Below are 18,217 nucleotides of genomic sequence, written 5' to 3'. Positions count from 1 at the left end.
GAGATTGTATTGGGAAAAAGCACCCAGGTGGAGAGCAGTAGGGTAAGGGAACCCAGGAGAACTGCTGGGAAACAAAAAACAAGATTAAAAGACAACTCTCAAGATGGGGGAAAATAAGTGCAAATGAAGCAACTGAAAAAGGATTAATCTTGAAAATATAAAAGCACAAATCCAAAATTTAAAAAGCACAATATAAAATCACAATATAAAAGCTCAGAAAAACAAAAACAGCCCAATCAAAAAATGGGCAGAAGACCTAAACAGACATTTCTCCACAGAAGATATACAGATGGCCAATAAACACGAGAAGACGCTCAACATCACTCATTACTGGAGAAATGCACGTCAAAGCTATAACTAGGTATCACCTCACACAACTCAGAATGCCCATCATCAAAAAAAATCTACAAACAATAAATGCCGGAGGGGATGTGGAGCAAAGAGAACCCTCCTGCACTGTTGGTGGGAATGTAAAATGATACAGCCATTATGGCAAACAGTAGGGACATTCCTTAAAAAAACTAGAAATAAATCTATCATATGACCCAACAATCCCACTCTTGAGCATACACTCTGAGAAAACCACAATTCCAAAAGACACATGTACCCTAATGTTCACTGCAGCACTATCTACAATAGCCAGGATACGGAAGCAACCCAGATGTCCATCAACAGACAAATGGATAAAGCAGAAGCAGTATATGTATACAATGGAAATTTACTCAGCCATTAAAAAGAACGAATCTGAGTTACTTTTAGTGAGCTGGATGAAGCTACAGCCTAGTATATAGAGGGAAGTAAGTCAGAAAGAGAAAAACAAGTATCATATATTAACACATATACATGGAAACTAGAAAAATGGTATTCATGAACCTATCTGCAGGGAAGAAGTGGAGACACAGATGCAGAAAACGGACTTGTGGACAGAGCGGCGGAAGAAGAGGGTGGGACGAATGGAGAAAGTAGCATCAACACATACACACCATAAGTGTAAACTACTGGTGGGAAGTTGCTGTGTAGCACAGGGAACCCAGTTTGGTGCTCTGTGATTAACTAGAGAGGTGGGATGAGGGGACAGGAGGTTCAACAGGAAGGAGATATACATATAATTGTAGCTGATTTGAACTGTTGTATGGCAGAAACCAACATAATACTGCAGAACAATTTTCCTCCAATTAAAAAATAAATTTAAAAAGGAGTCAAAAATAAAAGAATGAGATTTTTTAAAAATGAGAAACAAAAACAAAGAAACCAAAACCTTAGCCATCAATCTCATTTGTACTATTTGAACAGACAGCCAGAGAAATAATAAATATTAGGGACCTAATTATACCCAAACTAAGTAAAAACATAATGGCATATTGAAAAAACAAAAACAGGTTTTCACTAAATAGGCAAAAGGAATCTAGAACTCATTAAGTCTCTCCCCTACAGCCATCAAAAAGGACAATTTGGTTTATTCTCTTGCTCAAGAGACATTTATGAGCTCCTGCTTATACACTGAATTATACCAAAAACTCTTAGACATATTAAGGCCTGCACTGAAAAAGTGAAAGTGTTAGTCACTCTGTTGTGTTCGACTCTTTGCGACCCCACAGACTGTAGCCCCGCCAGGCTCCTCTGTCAATGGAATTTTCCAGGCAAGAATGCTGGAGTGAGGCGCCATTCCCTTCTTTCTAAAGGATCTTCCTGAACCTGGGTCTCCTGCATTGTAGGCAGATTCTTTACCATGTGAGCCACCAGGGAACCCCCAATTTAACTGTCCAAACTTATCTCAACATATTATCTATGCCAATCAAACAAACTTCTTCCTATTCAAACCCATGCTTCCCTCTCCTGCATATCTGAATATTAACATCCAGTAATGCTCAAATTCACCATATTCAGCCCCAATAACTTTCTAAAATATACTCAACCTTACCTTATTTTTGTTAATCCTCTGCATTTTTACCTACCAAAGCTCAGAGTAACTTACTTAAAGTAACTTATTCAAAGCTTAGTTAATGACAAAGCTAGAAATTTGAAATTTAAACTATAATCAGATATACGCTAATTTCCTTATTACCCTCAGTAAAAGGAACAGAATCACTGAATTACTTATAACCACAGTATGAAAGATTTCCAAATGATCTATTCCTCACATAGGCCCTAGTGCTAGATTCTTTTCCTTACCAGAGCCTAAAACTAGAATATAGGTTTAGACTAACTGCCTTAGGACTACAAACTTTGAATGCTAATTACTTCTACCAAACAATAATCAGTTTCAAAATTAAAATTTACTAGAGATTTCTTTAAGTAAATCACTTCTCAAAAAAAGTAAAAATGGCATTATCAATTTTGAATTTGTTACTGGTAAACTGGAAAACATATACACTATCAATCTCTGGAGAAGGGCATGGCATTCTTGCCTGGAGAATCCCAAGGACAGAGGAGCCTGGTGGGAGTCCACGGGGTCGCAAAGAGTCGAACACGACTGAACCAACTTAGCACGCATCACAATCTCACCAACGTCCACACATTCTTATGCTGAGTGTTTCCCCTGACACATTTCTTCCAAAACCAACTGGTTAGTAAAATCAAACCTAGTTTATAAAACAAGGAAAATAAACTGCATTTTAAAATCATGGAGAAGAACCTCTGCTTCTCCTATGAGAAGTAATTTTATGAGAGTAATTTTATCACACTAACCCTTCCAACATAAACAGCTATAAAACTGGGCAAATATATGAAGCAACTGTCCTGAGACACTGGACCACAGGCAGCACTTAATTCCTAAGAAGAGGGAAGCACACCAGCTGAGTGCCCTGGCTTTCTCAAGGCACTTGCTGTCAAGAGCACATGGCAGAGCTGCCCAAGGATACTGCCCTCTTGCTGGGCAGAGGAAGCTGTTGAGTTGTCTGAAATTGGTGGAGCAGGGTGACATACAAAGGAAAGCTTCAAAGAAAAGGAGCTCCAGAAATCTAGACAGATGTTCCCTTTAAACCTGTGGCTGAACACAATGCTGCACACACACATCACAAGACTTACCAAGACCCGGCAGACTAATCTATGGTCACGCTGTGAGCTGCGTGGTTATTCTGGAGGTCAGACTGTGCTGTAAGGCCTGACCTAAAAGCGCTGGCCAGTCCGAGTGCAGAGAGTTCACGAGCATCCCAAGCATAACAAGACTCCAGGAAAGGCACACCCCACCCCTTAAGAGTGGGACTACGTAACCCTAAAGTAAGGGATACTCTAGGTCAAGTCAGCAAATATGGCTCACGGGCCAAAGCTGTATTGAAAAAAGTCCATTCGTGTGTCATTTGCCTATGGCTACTTCTGCACTATAAGGGCAAAGAGGAGTAGTTAGATAGAACCTGTATGACCTGCAAGCCTAAAATATTCACTACTTTGCCCTTAAAGAAAAAGTAAGTCACTGCTCTAAACCCACACAGATTTTAAAATCAAGACTTGAAAAGATCAAAGTGATTCTCAGCAACTGTCTGCCAAAATGAAACTATCACCATATCCATGACAAGCAGTATAAAATTTAAAAATTACTGGACAAAAAAAGGAGCAAGAAAATGAGAATAAGAAAAAACAGCCAATGTAAACAAAAAGAAATAGTGTAAATGTTGGATTAACGAATATTAATTGGAATTAAAATAGCTTTCAAAAATTCCTAAATATGTACAGTAAAAGACCAACATAATGAGTGAACAGAGAATCTTGATAGAAAAACACAGACTAGAAAAAGAACCAAATGGAAATGCTATAACTGAAAATTCAGTTCAGTTCAGTCGCTCAGTCATGTCCGACTCTTTGCGACCCCATGAATCACAGCACACCAGGCCTCCCTGTCCATCACCAACTCCTGGAGTTTACCCACTCATGTCCATCAAGTCAGTGATGCCATCCAGCCATCTCATCCTCTGTCATCCCCTTCTCCTGCCCCCAATCCCTCCCAGAATCAGGGCCTTTTCCAATGAGTCAACTCTTCGCGAGTTGGCCATGAAGTGGCCAAAGTACTGGAATTTCAGCTTCAGCATCAGTCCTTCCAATGAACAGCCAGGACTGATCTCCTTTAGGGTGGACTGGTTGGATCTCCCTGCAGTCCGAGGGACTCTCAAGAGTCTTCTCCAACACCACAGTTCAAAAGCATCAATTCTTCAGCACTCAGCTTTCTTCACAGTCCAACTCTCACATCCATACATGACCACTGGAAAAACCATAGTCTTGAGTAGATGGACCTTTGTGGCAAAGTAATGTCTCTGCTTTTGAATATGCTATCTAGGTTGGTCATAATTTTCCTTCCAAGGAGTAAGCGTCTTTTAATTTCATGGCTGAAATCACCATCTGCAGTGATTTTAGAGCCCAAAAAATTAAAGTCTGACACTGTTTCCATTGTTTCCCCATCTATTTTGCCATGAAGTGATGGGACCAGATGCCATGATCTTTGTTTTCTGAATGTTGAGCTTTAAGCCAACTTTTTCTCTCCTCTTTCACTTTCATCAAGAGGCTTTTTAGCTCCTCTTCACTTTCTGCCATAAGGGTGGTCTCATTTGTATATCTGAGGTTATTGATATTTCTTCCAGCAGTCTTGATTCCAGCTTGTGCTTCTTCCAGCCCAGCGTTTCTCATGATGTACTCTGCATAGAAGTTAAATAAGCAGGGTGACAATATACAGCCTTGACGTACTCCTTTTCCTATTTGAAACCAGTCTGTTGTTCCATGTCCAAACTGTTGCTTCCTGACCTGCATATAGGTTTCTCAAGAGGCAGGTCAAGTGGTCTGGTATTCCCACCTCTTTCAGAATTTTCCACAGTTTATTGTGATCCACACAGTCAAAGTATATGTAAAATGGGGTCCACCCAAAAGACAATAATATAGGGGGAAAAATTATGATTATTAATGGCCTAAAATTTGACAATCGTGATAGAAAATACCAGCCACCGAAGCTCAATGAACTACAAGCAGGATAAACACAAAACCACAAAGAGATAACTGTAGAGATCAAATTACTGAAAACCAAAAACAGAGAAAAATCTTAAAAACAAAGGGAAAGGGCAGGCAAACAATATTTAAGAATGACCTACTTCTCAACTGGAAACAATGTAACCCAAAAGATAATAGAACATTCTTTAAAATGATGAAGGAAAAAAAAGTGAAAACCTAGTGAATTGAGCGCAGTCAACCCTTTGTTGTTGTTCAGTCACTAAGTCATGTCAGAGTCTTTGTGACCCCATGGACTGGGGCACACCAGGCTTCCCTGTCCTTCACTATCTCCCAGAGTTTGCTTAAACTCACTTCCATTGATTTAGTGATGTTATCCAACCATCTCTTCCTCTGTCACTCCCTTCTCCTCCTGAGCTCCATCTTTTCCCAGCATCAGGGTCTTTTCCAATGAGTCTTTCACATCAGGTGGCCAAAGTATTGGAGCTTCAGCATCAGTCCTTCCAATGAGTATTCAGGGTTGATTTCCTTTAGGATTGACTGGTTTAATCTCCCTGCAGTCCAAAGGCTCAAGAGCCTTCTCCAGCACCACAATTTGAAAGCACCAAATCATGGTGCTCAGTCTTCTTTAAGGTCCAACTCTCAGATTCACACATGACTACTGGAAAAACCACAGCTTGGACTATACGGATCCTTGCTGGCAATGTTATGTCTCTCTGCTTTTTAATATGCTGTCTAGGTTTATCACAGCTTTCCTTCCAAGGAGCAGCTGCAGTCACCATCCTCAGTGATTTTGGACCCCAAGAAAATAAAATTTGCCACTGTTTCCACTTGTCCCTCTTCTATTCACCGTGAAGTGATGGGACATGATCTTAGCTTTCTGAATAATGAGTTTTTAAGCCAGCTTTTTCACTCTCCTCTTTCACCCTCATCAAGAGGCTCTTTAGTTTCTCTTCATTTTCTGCCGCAGAGGGGTTATCATTGGCCTATCTGAGAGTGTTGATATCTCTCCCTGCAATCTTGATTCCACATTGTGATTCATCCAGCCTGGCATTTCACATGATGTCTATGGTGGCTCAGACGGTTAAGCATCTGTCCACAATGCGGGAGACCAGGGTTCGATCCCTGGGTTGGGAAGATCCCCTGGAGAAGGAAACGGCAATCCACTCCAGTACTATTGCCTGGAAAATCCCATGGAGAGAGGAGCCTGGTAGGCTATAGTCCATGGGGTCGCAACGAGTCGGACACGACTGAGTGACTTCACTTCACTTCACTCTGCACATAAGCTAAATAAGCAAGTGACAATACACAGCCTTGACACACTCCTTTCCCAATTCTGAACCACTGATTCCTTAATGCCAATCTACTCACTAAATTGATAAACTGAAAGTCAGTACTTACAGAACTGGGCAAGTGCAGAGGAACCAAACATTCCAGTCCCCCAACATACTGAATACACTACCAGGTGAGGTCAAACAAAGCAACCCTATGCCACCTCGTTTCAGCTCCCATACAGTCAACAAGTATTCTTTTAGCAGTCTATTCAGTGCCCCACTGTTCACATTTCTATGCTTTTTGTTGGTGATTCTGATGTGGGCCCTAAGCACAGTGTTGAAGTACTATCTCGTGTTCTTAAGAGCAAGATGATGATGTACCTTACAGAGCGAACACATGTTTTAGTTTAAACATGGTTCATTCAGACATGAGTTACAGTACTCTTGGCCATGAGTTCAATGTTCATGAGTCTACAATATATATTAAATAATGTGTTTCTTTAAATAGAAACACACCTAAAATAAAGTTATATACTTATCATTAACAAAAACGCTATGAGGTTCACAGGAACCTAACCCTGTACTTCCCCAAGTGACAATGATTCAGTCAGAGTCTGCTAATTCAGTACCTTCTGTGATTTTATAGACCATAATTATTACAAACAATAAAATTAACTGTATTCTTCAAAAAAATCCTTCAAAAATAAAGATGAATTAAGATATTAGAGATAAAAGATGAAAATAAAAAATGAAAGATTTCATCACCAAAAAACCAGAACAAGGAATGTTAAATGAAGGTCTTAGAAAGAAGGAAAAAAGATACCATATAGAAACCCAAATCTTCATAAAGGAATGAAGAAGGGCAGAAATGGTAAATGTATGAGTAGATACAAAATAATCTCACTTCCTAATTTCCTTAGAGAAAAGGTAAGTATATGAGTAAATATAAAGTATTCTCATATCTTAATTTCTTTCAAGAATAACTGATTTTTGAAGCTTAAGTAACTACAATAGAGAGAGAATTAAAATGACAATGACAATAAAAGCACAAAGGATGGAAGGAATATACAGAAGTACAAAAAAAAAAGCAGATGGAACTCAGAGAAAAGAGACTTAAATGAGCTATACTAATAATTACACTGACTGTAGTAAACTGCTCCAATTAAAAGGCAGAGATTTTCAGACTAGATGAAAACCCTTCTATATGCCACTTACAGGACACACACTTTAAATATAAAAACACAGGAAGATTACAAGTAAAAGGATGTGAAAGGATATACGATCCAAGTACTTATCCTACAAAATCTAGAATGGCAATATTAATATTGAGCAAAACAGATTCAAACAAAAAAAGTATTACCTTGAGATTACCAGAGGTAAACAGGAGCATTTGATAATGATAAAAGAGCAATAAGACATATGCTAAATAGATATATAACAACGCTAAAGGTTACACAGGAAAGGTGTAATGAAAAATCATGAAGCAAAAACTAAAGGGAGACAAGGACAAATCTACAAACATTATTTAAAATTTTTAACACTCAACTCTCAGTTAACTGATAGACTAGACACACACACACATACGCACATTCTATAAACAAGGATACAGACGGTTCAGACAATACCCCAACAAACTGACTTCATTAGAGCACTCCAACCAGCAACAGAACACACATTCTGCTCAAGTGCACATGGAACGTACACCAAGAGAAACCATTTCCTGGTCTACAAAGTAAATCTCAGTCTCAGGACTGAAATCATGCAGTACGTGTTCTCTGACCACATGAATTAAGCTGAAATCAGTAAAACAGAAAAATTCTGGAAAACCCCTCAAATGTCTGGAAATTAAACACAATTCTAAATGGCTGATGCATCAAAGAATGTATCACAGGAAAAATTAAACAATAATTTAAATCAAATGATAATGGAAATCTGCAGAATACAGCTAAAGTAATGCTCACAGAGAAGTTTATAGCTCTAAATGATCTTAGAAAAAAGGGTTAAAGTTTAAAGCTTCCACCAAAGGAAACTAGGAAAAGAGCAAATAAACAATAAAAAATAAATAAAATAACAGCAGAAACCAATGATACAGGGAACATGCAAACTAAAGAGAAAAGTCAATGAAACCAAAAGTTGGTTTGTTGAAAAGACTAATAGAATTGATAATTCCTAAAATGATTAAGAAAAAGAGAGGAAAATACATATTGGAAATAAAAGAGGGACTAGCTCTATAACTTCTAAAAAGGTCAGAGGTTACACAAACAAGTCTATGCCAATAAATTAGACAACTTAGGTTGAGTGGACAAATTCCTTAATGTTTCCTCATGAAGATGAAATAGTCAAGTTCTTTGCAAAGCATACATTTCCAAAACTGACACAAGCTGAAATAGAAAATCTGAATAGCCCTATATCACATTAAAATAGTATACCTTTAATTTAAAACCTTCTCCACACAGAGAACTCCAAGACCAGATAGCTTCACTATGCGCATGTGTTCTCAGCTGCTTCAGCTGTGATTCTTTGCCACTTTATGGACTTTAGCCTGCCAGGCTTCTCTTTGTCTGTTGGATTCTCCAAACAAGAATACTGGAGTGGGTTGCCACTTCCTCCTCCTGGGGATCTTCCCAGCCCAGAGATCTCTTGCATTGCAAGTGGATTCTTTACCCACTTATCCACCTAGGAAGCCCCATCACTAATAAATTCTATAAACACTAAGGATGCTTACACAAACTTTTTCAGTATATTAAGCAAGAGGAAGCACTTCCCAAAATATTTCACAGATTTATGCACTAATACCAAAACCAGACAGAATTATTACAAGAAAATAAAAAATACAGAAAAATAAGGACTTCCCTGGTGATCCAGTGGCTAAGACTACAAGCTCCCAATGAACTCCCAGGGGCACAGGTTTGATCCCTGGTCAGGGAATCAGATTCCACAGCTTGCAACTAAAGATCCTGCATGTTGTAACAAAGATCCAGCTCAGCCAAATCAGTCAAACACACACACACACACACACACACACACACAATGAGAAAAAAAGAAACAAAGCTATTTTTAAAAAAATAGAGAAAAATATTCCTTACACAAGCCATGCAAAATTGTTAGCAAAATATCAGCTAACTGAATTCAGAACTTGGTAGAAGAATAACACTCTCAATTTAGTAACGATGTTAATTAGTTGAGACTGAGAAGTTCTAAAGACTTTGTGAAAGGGACTTACATGATAGGTTTAGGTATATTTAATAAACTTCCTTAGAACAAAGATGAACAGAATTTTAAACAAGTAAATTCCCTCTGAGACCAAAGACTCCAGTAGATTTTTAAAAATCGTTAATGCTTTAGGTCAGCTTCACCTAGGGCTGTCAGTATACTAAGATAAATAAATTTAATAATGGTGCCTTCAATTAGTGAAGTTTATAAGTCAATCTATAAAGTTCAGGAGGAAAAAAGTTTTTTTCTCTTTCACAAAAGCAGCTGACAGGTTTGTAAATATATGATTGTTCCTACAGTAAAACCACAGGAGTCCTCTGGTTTTAAGACAGCAGAAAATATTTCACAGGAAGGGGCTTGTATTCTTTCCTTATCTGCCACATGTACCTCTCATAACTACAGTCTCTACTCATCTTTAAGTCTCCACACTCAGCTCTAAACCTGGTTTTAAAAAGGAGTATGCTAACTTTCCTTAATATTGAACTCCCAAGAGACCACCAATATGACCAGCCTACTGCCAAATCTGTTTGAACAAAACTGTATAAGCCTTCTTCATCTATCGTGATAAGAACACGTCATTAAAGAAGTAATTTTTAGAGAGCCACATAAGGATTCAGAGACTGCTGAAAAGATAATCCAATCTTTAGCAGCTACAGCTCCTACTACAGGAGTAGGAGTAACATCTACTGTACTACTGTTTGGCATTATCTACCAACATTTTCAACGCTTATACCCTTTGAATCAGTAATTCCACTTATGCAAATTTATTCTACAACACACAACAGCATGTATTTGCAAAGAAGTATATACAAAGGTGTTCGCAACAATGTTACTTATAACAGAAAAAGCTGAAAAATAACCTAATTAACTATCAATAAGAGACTGGTTAAATAAAAGAGTACATCCATATACCTTGCATTTTTAAATAAATTAATGCTTTAATTCGTAAGACTTGGGTTTTTCTTTTCTTTCTGGCCACACCACAGTGCGGAACTTCCCTGACCAGGGACTGAACACGTGCCCGCTGCAGTGGAAGCACAGTCTCAACCACTGACAACCAGGAAAGTACCAAGACTTGGGACTCCTATTTGAGAGAGAATATTTCAGTACTTCTAGAGCCATACTCCTTGGAAGGAAAGTTATGACCAACCTAGATAGCATATTTAAAAGCAGAGACATTACTTTGCCAACAAAGGTCCGTCCAGTCAAGGCTATGGTGTTTCCAGTGGTCATGTGTGGATGTGAGAGTTGGACTGTGAAGAAAGCTGAGCGCCGAAGAATTGATGCTTTTGAACTGTGGTGTTGGAGAAGACTCTTGAGAGTCCCTTGGACTGCAAGGAGATCCAACCAGTCCATTCTAAAGGAGATCAGTCCTGGGTGTTCTTTGGAAAGAATGATGCTAAAGCTGAAACTCCAATACTTTGGCCACCTCATGCAAAGAGTTGACTCATTGGAAAAGATTCTGATGCTGGAAGGGATTGGGGCCGGGAGGAGAAGGGGACGACAGAGGATGAGATGGCTGGATGGCATCACCAACTCGATGGACGTGAGTTTGAGTGAACTCCAGGAGCTGGTGATGGACAGGGAAGCCTGGTGTGCTGCGATTCATGGGGTCGCAAAGAGTTGGACAGGACTGAGCGACTGAACTGAACTGAGAGCCATACAAAATACAGATCCGGATTCATCTGTAATATTAGTTCAACAAATACCTGACTGCCTATGCCACATCTAAGGGACTGTGCTCAGCAATAGAGAGATAATGCATGTAGTCCTTTCCCTCAAGGTAAAAAGGTAATACAGTCCCTTTACTCAAGGACCATATAATCTGGGGAACAGAAATGAGTGAACATACCACTCCCATATATATAGTATGGTGAGGTAAGAACAGAATGTTATGGGAATGCATGAGTAAAGTGATTTAAAAATTAAAAATCACCATTCCAAGAAACAAAAAATCATTAGTGTAAATGTGAAATTACCAATTCCTCCTTTAGAGCTGAAAGAATGATGAGGCCTTCAGTCTGAGAAAACTCTAGCATCAGTAGAGCTGGGTCCTCCCACAGTGCATGCCTGTGTCCTGCATTAGCCAGCCACAAAGGTCACACTCACCCACTTAAACACTGGTGATGAATTATGGTTCTGCTCTTATAGTTCCCATCCCTGGGGCTGTCACCCCCAGAGGAATCTTCTAGGGTCTATATTTAGAAACAGGAATAAAAATTCTCAAATAATACACTATAAGAACAGTGTATCTACCAACATTTGCTTCTACTTCAAGGTCCCATGGTAAAAATCAAGAAATATCATTCATTTGGTTGGTACTTTTATTCTGGGCTAGCAAAGGACCTTTAAAATGTGCCATTTAAACTGGGGCTTTGCAACAGCAGTGTTTCAAATAATCTGTTTTTAAGTATATTATGAAATAACCACACATAATACAGAGCCAATTATTAGACAATAGCTGTGTGCGTGCTAAGTCACTTGAGTCATGTCAGACTCTCTGCCACCCTATTGTAGCCTGCCAGGCTCCTCTGTCCATGGGATTCTCCAGGGGAGAATACTGGAGTGGGTTGTCCATGCCCTCCTCCAGGGGATCTTTCCAACCCAGGGATCAAACCTGAGTCTCTTACGTCTCCTGCAATAGCAGGCAGTCCTTTACCACTAGCGCCACCTGGGAAGCAAGCACACACAGATAACATAGTAATTTTCCAAGTTTACAGAAACAGAGTGTTAAGATAGCATGTTTCTAAATGTTATCTCACATAATTAGATAGTTATTAAAGGTTCAATATAACTTCACCACTTCATTTTAAAAAGGATTTGAGGAAGCTTGTTAGTTACTAAAAAGAACTATAAATTTGATACTGAGCTTCCTAGGAACCCATCTGAAAAGTAATTCACTTTATCCATAAGTCAGACGTGACTTAGCAACTAAACAACAACAAGCACACCACCTGTTCCCAACTTTTATTCCTAGTCAGAAAATTAGAAATAGTTAACAAGAGAATTATTCAGAACCTCTATATCCATCAGTTTCATTCCTTGTTAACATTTTCTAGATAAAAATGAAGGGAGGATGGGAAACAGATTTTGACAAAACATCTCTTTCTTTGGTGACAACTACTTCCTGGGAATGTCACATCACTGTTCACTTGAACTTTATGTTAAAGACTAATATTTAAACTATATAAACTATATATCACTCAGAATCTTTTAATACTCCTATCATGTGCTTCTATACTGATATAATAATAAATGACTGTAAAAATGACTAATTATTTTTAATCCTTAAGCCATATAATGAGCAGTACTTATGCTGTACTTATAAGCAATATCCAAATCTATACGAATTTCCATTTCAACAACTTTGGATAGTCTCTGAAAATGATTTAAAACCACCAACATTCTATTCTTTGTATCCATGGCCTCCAAGTCCTATCAGTTCTCTTTCATAAAACTTCTTAACCTAACTATAAAAACAGAGACTCAGAGCCAAAAAACTCATCCTTCCTAAAGTTTCTTATATTCCTCCCTATACTCCATTTCCACTAAATGAACGAGTGCAGGCTCTACTCACCTCTCTCAGAACTACTGTGAAAGATTTCTAAATAGTTTCCATTTTCTCTTTCCAACCTATCTTGAAAATTGCCAATTCACTTTTCTAACACTGCTTTCATTATTCCATGCCTCAGTTCAATAATTTTTGATGGCTTCCCAATGCTGAAAGCAGTAATTCAGGAAAAGGATAATAAATAATGAAATAATATCATATTTTTGAAAAAAACAACGAAAACATTTTTTGCCTCATAATTTAAATTGCCAAGTGCAAGGGCAACTATGGATGGCAGAACATGAATAAAAGCAGGATGATAAAACCCTATATCCTTAACTTGGCATCCGACACGTTTCAGAATCCAGATCTACCACACATTTTACTGGTTTAAAGAATATGTCCAGAGATCAGCTCAACTCCATCCTTAATGAATGGTCTGCATCTCTCAACTCAAATTTCTATCTGGTTTCCCTTGCATGTTCTCAAAGCCTACGTTAAACAACCATCATTTTAACCTGAAGCCAATGTTTCTCCATGAAAAACACTCAGCAGGGGAAAGACTTCAGTCTTTCAGCATGGCGATGCTCCAAGCACTGATATAACAGCAAACAGCAAAATCACAATTTCTCAAATAAGGGAAATCAGCACTTACTCAAGAAGAGGTTAAACAACAATACGAAATACACAAGTGTCAGGGATCTACCATATGCAGTAACATAAACTGTCCTCCAGTCAGACTGATCTATGTTTCTAACTATGCTCTGCACATTTCCCACCTCTTTGTCTTTACTCACGTCCATCCTTTTAGTTTCTCTCAATCTTCAAAACTGTATTTCTGCTCCAAAACCCCAATATAATTAAGGAGCACATTTCTAAAATAAACAATCTTTCAAAAAGCGAAAATGTTTACCATGGCCTATTAGAGACCTCAAATGACCTAAGTATAGTCTACCACCCCACTCTCTCCTTAGCTTTCTTACTAGTCTTCTCACGAGCTTCTCAAACATACATTACTGCCGCAGGGCTTTTGCCTCCCAGGAGCTTCTTGGAAATTTTTTATATCTGCAGCTTAAATCTCACCTCCTCAGAAAGGCCTTTCTCAGTGCCACCCTATGTAAAAAGGTTCCCACACATCTCAATAATTTTCCACATCATCCTTCCTATGCTGCTCATAACACTTAACACTAGTCTCAGTTCCTTAATCAGGTGTTTATTATCGGTACTCCTCTCATGGGGAACACATCTGTCTTGCTGACTGCTCTATTTTCCTAGCCTAGAATAGTGCCTCTGTAGGTAAATCAATAACCAGCTGCAGGAAAGAACTGTTAAGAAAGCCAGACTCAGTGACATGGTTTAACTATCTGACCATAATCACAGTGTTCCTTTATGTCCTAAAGGAACTAAAATTTCTAGATAGGCAACATCAATACAGAATTAGGGAGCCATGTAAAGATAGAATCGCTAAGTGACTCAACATTCTCTCCTTTGTCTTCCAAAGTTAGTATTCCTAAAGTCAAAATACAGAAAGAATGCTGTCACCTCCTGACTCTCCAAGGTTCAAAGCACAGAACTCTTTTGTTGCCACACAGGAATACAATATGAAAAATCAGTTTGCTTTTCTTAATCATTAAATTTATCATTTGTAAATGTCTTATTACTTGATATTTTTCCACCTTACTTTAGTTTCTCGAAATGTGTTTTCACTCATAAAAAGGAAAACTTGAGTTACTTCTCACATTCTAATTATCTGTAGTGTAGTAATTAATGTTTTGAGTAATGCTGTGGGGTATGTCGATATCACTATTGACTTATTTTTCTTCCTTGTGGTGCAGGAGTGAGCCGAAGAAAAGAAAATTCTTCCATGATCTCCCACTGAGTATCTTTTTCTAGAAAAACAACCGGCTCTAAAATCCTACAAGGCTATGACAATTTCTCACCAGACTGTTACACTACCTGATTCTTGATCCTTGCCTATTTACACATAAAGGTCCTACTTCTAGTGCGACGCTTTCTGTCCCCAAACTAACAAGCTACTTGTTAATAAGTTAATTAACGTGTCTAATAGGATGAATTCTCAACCTCTAACAAACTTTTTTCTCTTCCAAAATAAACAATCTCCCAAAATGAAAAGGATAATAAAACAATTTTTCCTAATAACAGTAATAACAATCAGGTGCTGGTAAATGAAAAGATTTGAAAACTATTTACGGACAATGCAAATCTGTCTCTGCAGCCCTAAAATATATTACTTCTACGAAACAGTATTTCTAACCAACAGATGAAAACGTCTGTCTGAAAACATTTCATGAAGTCCCATGGTAAATCTGCCAGAAGTTCAACTGTCCTCTTCCCGCCAGGGAATCCACAGGTTTCCCCTTCTTTGGGAATGTCAACCATTTTGCCTTTTCCTTTTATCTCTACGATTCAATTACGATGCATTGAGACTAAACCTGTGCATCCTAACAACTGTTCCCCTCCTTCTGCGGCAGAGCTCCCGGCAGAACTGCGCCCCCTTGGAACACGGTGCCCAGGTCCCATTTCCCCGGCGCCGTTAAGCTGGTGGTAAATAGCCACATCACAACCCGGGTAAACTGGGCGGTGGCAGGACCTCGCCGAAACTCCGCTCCGCAATTCTCCACGCGTCACACCACTGGAGGCGCTGTCCCTTCACTGCAGTCAGGTCAATGTGGACGTTTTCCACTGGACCGGCTCCCCACGAGCGCGGGGCCGGGGCGGGGGAGATGAAGAGCATGGGGCCACCCAAGCCAAGGAAGGGGTGAGGAGAGGGGCCAGGGCTGAATGCAGGCAAAGACCAGCAAGAAACTGCGTCTTTTCCTCAGGAGCAACCTAGTTGGGCAGACAAAAGATTAGGGCGCCAAGGCCTTCCATCCTCATCCCGGAACCAAGGCAGCCCGATGAATCCACACCCCTAGTTCCCTCATTACAGACCCAGTTCCTGCAAGGGGTGGGTTCCTAACTTCCCCGACCCGGTGGAATGGAGAGCAGACAGAACAACCCGGGAGCGGTCGGGGCGCACGTGCTCCCCGATACCCAGACGGACAATAAAGAGTAAGCCGGAGCTTCCTCTGCCGCCCCACCCTGCTCCCCGCGGCTCCCACCAGCGGGGGCGCCTTCGCCCAAAGATCTGCAGACAAAGCCCCCTCCGGATGGACAGAAGGGCAGGGTCCAGGCTTTAGGGGCTGCGCACAAAAGAGGGAGGGGCGCGAGGGGCGGCGCGAGGCGGAGGGCGCGGCACTCACCCACTGAGCCCGAGGAGCCCCTGCGTTTGGGCGCGGCCGGCGTGGAGGGGGGCGCGGCGGGGGCTGGGGCAGCCGGGGTCCACGAGGGCTCGGCCTGAGGGCTCACGTCGGCCGGTGGAGGAGGGGGAGGCCGGGCCGGAGGCCCCTCGTCCTCAGAGAGCTTGGAGTGCGAGTCTGCTGTAATGGAGGGTGGGGACGGCGCGGGCACCGACGACGACACGGGGCTCGGGTCCCAAGACGGCTGCCGCTCCGGAGCGGCGAGAGGCGCGGCCGGCAGTGGCCCCCTGGGCGCCGGGGGCACGAAATCATTGCCGAAGTCCAGCAGGGGCGCGCTAGCCGGGGTGGCGGCGGCTGCGGCCACCGGGGCCGCCGACAGCGCGGCGGCGGGCTTCCTCTCTAGCACCTCCAGCTCCTCCAGGTCCTCGTCCTCGTCCTCGTCTTCCTCCTCCTCCTCTTCCTCTTCGTCCTCGGGCTCCTTTACGAACTGGTACTTGAATGCGGGCTGAGGCCGAGGCGGGCTGTCCGAGGACGAGGAGACCAGAGGCGACTGGTCCATGTCTTCCATGGCTGGCAGGTCAGAGGTGATGCTGCAGCTGCTGCCTCCGCCGGAGAAGCTTCTTCTCAGAGCCGCGGGCGGTTGTGGGGGGCGGGGAGGACTGAGAGGGGCAGGGCCCAACGAGCCGAGGGACCTGCAGTGGCGACAGCTCCCGGAACAATGAGACTGCTCCTCCAGCCTCCGCGCCCGTGATGCGCCACCCGCCCCGTCCCCAGTTGCCGCCGCCGCCGCCCAGATGAGAGAAGGAGAGAGGCCAGCCGACGCTCCGCCCAGTTTGGCGTGACACCCTCCCAGCCAGGGAGAGGGAGGCACTAACGCGGGAGGGAGTGAGCCAATCGGCGAAGAAATAGAGTTGACGGGCAACCAGTCGGCCCAACAGAAAAGGAAAAAGACGAAAGTGGGTGGGTCTCACTGCACTTCCTCTCTCTTACCGGCTCGGGTGGGTTCGATGGGCGGGGTTTGGAGCTGGGAACCCCACCGACTGCCTAGGGTAGTTGCGGGTCCGGCTGGGGTCTTGGTCTTGGCCCTGGCGAAGCTGGAGTCTGTGTGTTTACAGCACTGAGAAAACGAAACGACTCCCTCCCAGCACTGAGGGGTCGGAGACGTTCCTGGCACGCCACCGGAAGGGCGTTATCTTGGAGACTGGGAGTGGAAACTTTCCTCCCAGGAAAGGAAAAAACCCAGAGCGCAGGAAGGTTATGAATAACGGTACTGTGGAGTAGGCCCTAAGGATTGAAGCAAACGTTAAATTGTAAATTTCGAAATGAAAATTTGTTTTCTTTCAAACTTAAATTCCCAAGCCACCTTATCACCTTAAGGGGATCACCATCACCACCTTAAAAGAAAAAATAATATTTTTTACAGGTTTAAAGTCACTCCCAGTCTTAACTGCAGACCCTGGATGAGGTAGGCAAAACAACTAGGCTAGACGATATAGGGACTGACTGGAACAGACCATTTGATGAGTCTGTACTTCTTCAAAGAGGGCTTTGGGATCTGCACGCTGCTGGACTTAACTGGTAGAAGGATGAGTCACCCAAAAGAGGGAGGAGAGAGAGGAAAGTGGAAAGAGAAGGATGCCTTGGAAGGCAAATTTGATTCACATTGTATTTCAGTCACCTTAGGCCCATGAGTCAACATTCTGGATGATTCAGGCTTTCTGGGAGTCAGGATACATACATACTCATTTCTTTGATATATCAAAATGAGTATAATCCCCATTCCACTTTTTCCAGAACTGGAGAGTTTAAAGAAAGTGACTGCAGAACATTTAAGTATCAGCATCCAGAGGTTTAGAGAGTCCTTTTTGTCTTTCTGATGTACTGAATATCTTCCAAAAATATCCCCTTCCTGTCTATTCTAGAGGCCCTGGAGAGAGGAGGATAGCTTGCTTTCAAGTTGCTCTCAGTCTAGGCCTGCACTATTCAAGTCC

The 18,217-nt window shown here is 41.6% G+C and overlaps 1 protein-coding gene across 4 annotated transcripts in view; it reads right to left on the bottom strand.

Annotated features, from left to right (window-relative positions):
- Positions 1-18,217, bottom strand: part of RTN4 (reticulon 4) — a 135,959-nt gene that overhangs the window by 57,544 nt on the left and 60,198 nt on the right. For 2 of the 4 annotated variants that reach the window (XM_042245143.1, XM_027965718.2), the window contains exon 1: positions 16,230-16,946. The exons of 1 other annotated variant lie outside the window; for it this stretch is intronic. In XM_042245143.1, the coding sequence (XP_042101077.1) occupies positions 16,230-16,794 (565 nt within the window). In that variant the 5' untranslated portion in view covers positions 16,795-16,946. 4 annotated transcript variants of the gene reach the window in all.

Source organism: Ovis aries, chromosome 3, assembly GCF_016772045.2.
Source record: "Ovis aries strain OAR_USU_Benz2616 breed Rambouillet chromosome 3, ARS-UI_Ramb_v3.0, whole genome shotgun sequence".
Classification (NCBI taxonomy): domain Eukaryota; kingdom Metazoa; phylum Chordata; class Mammalia; order Artiodactyla; family Bovidae; genus Ovis; species Ovis aries.
Note: the sequence above shows the minus strand (reverse complement) of the source record. Positions and strands in the feature narration are given on the sequence as shown.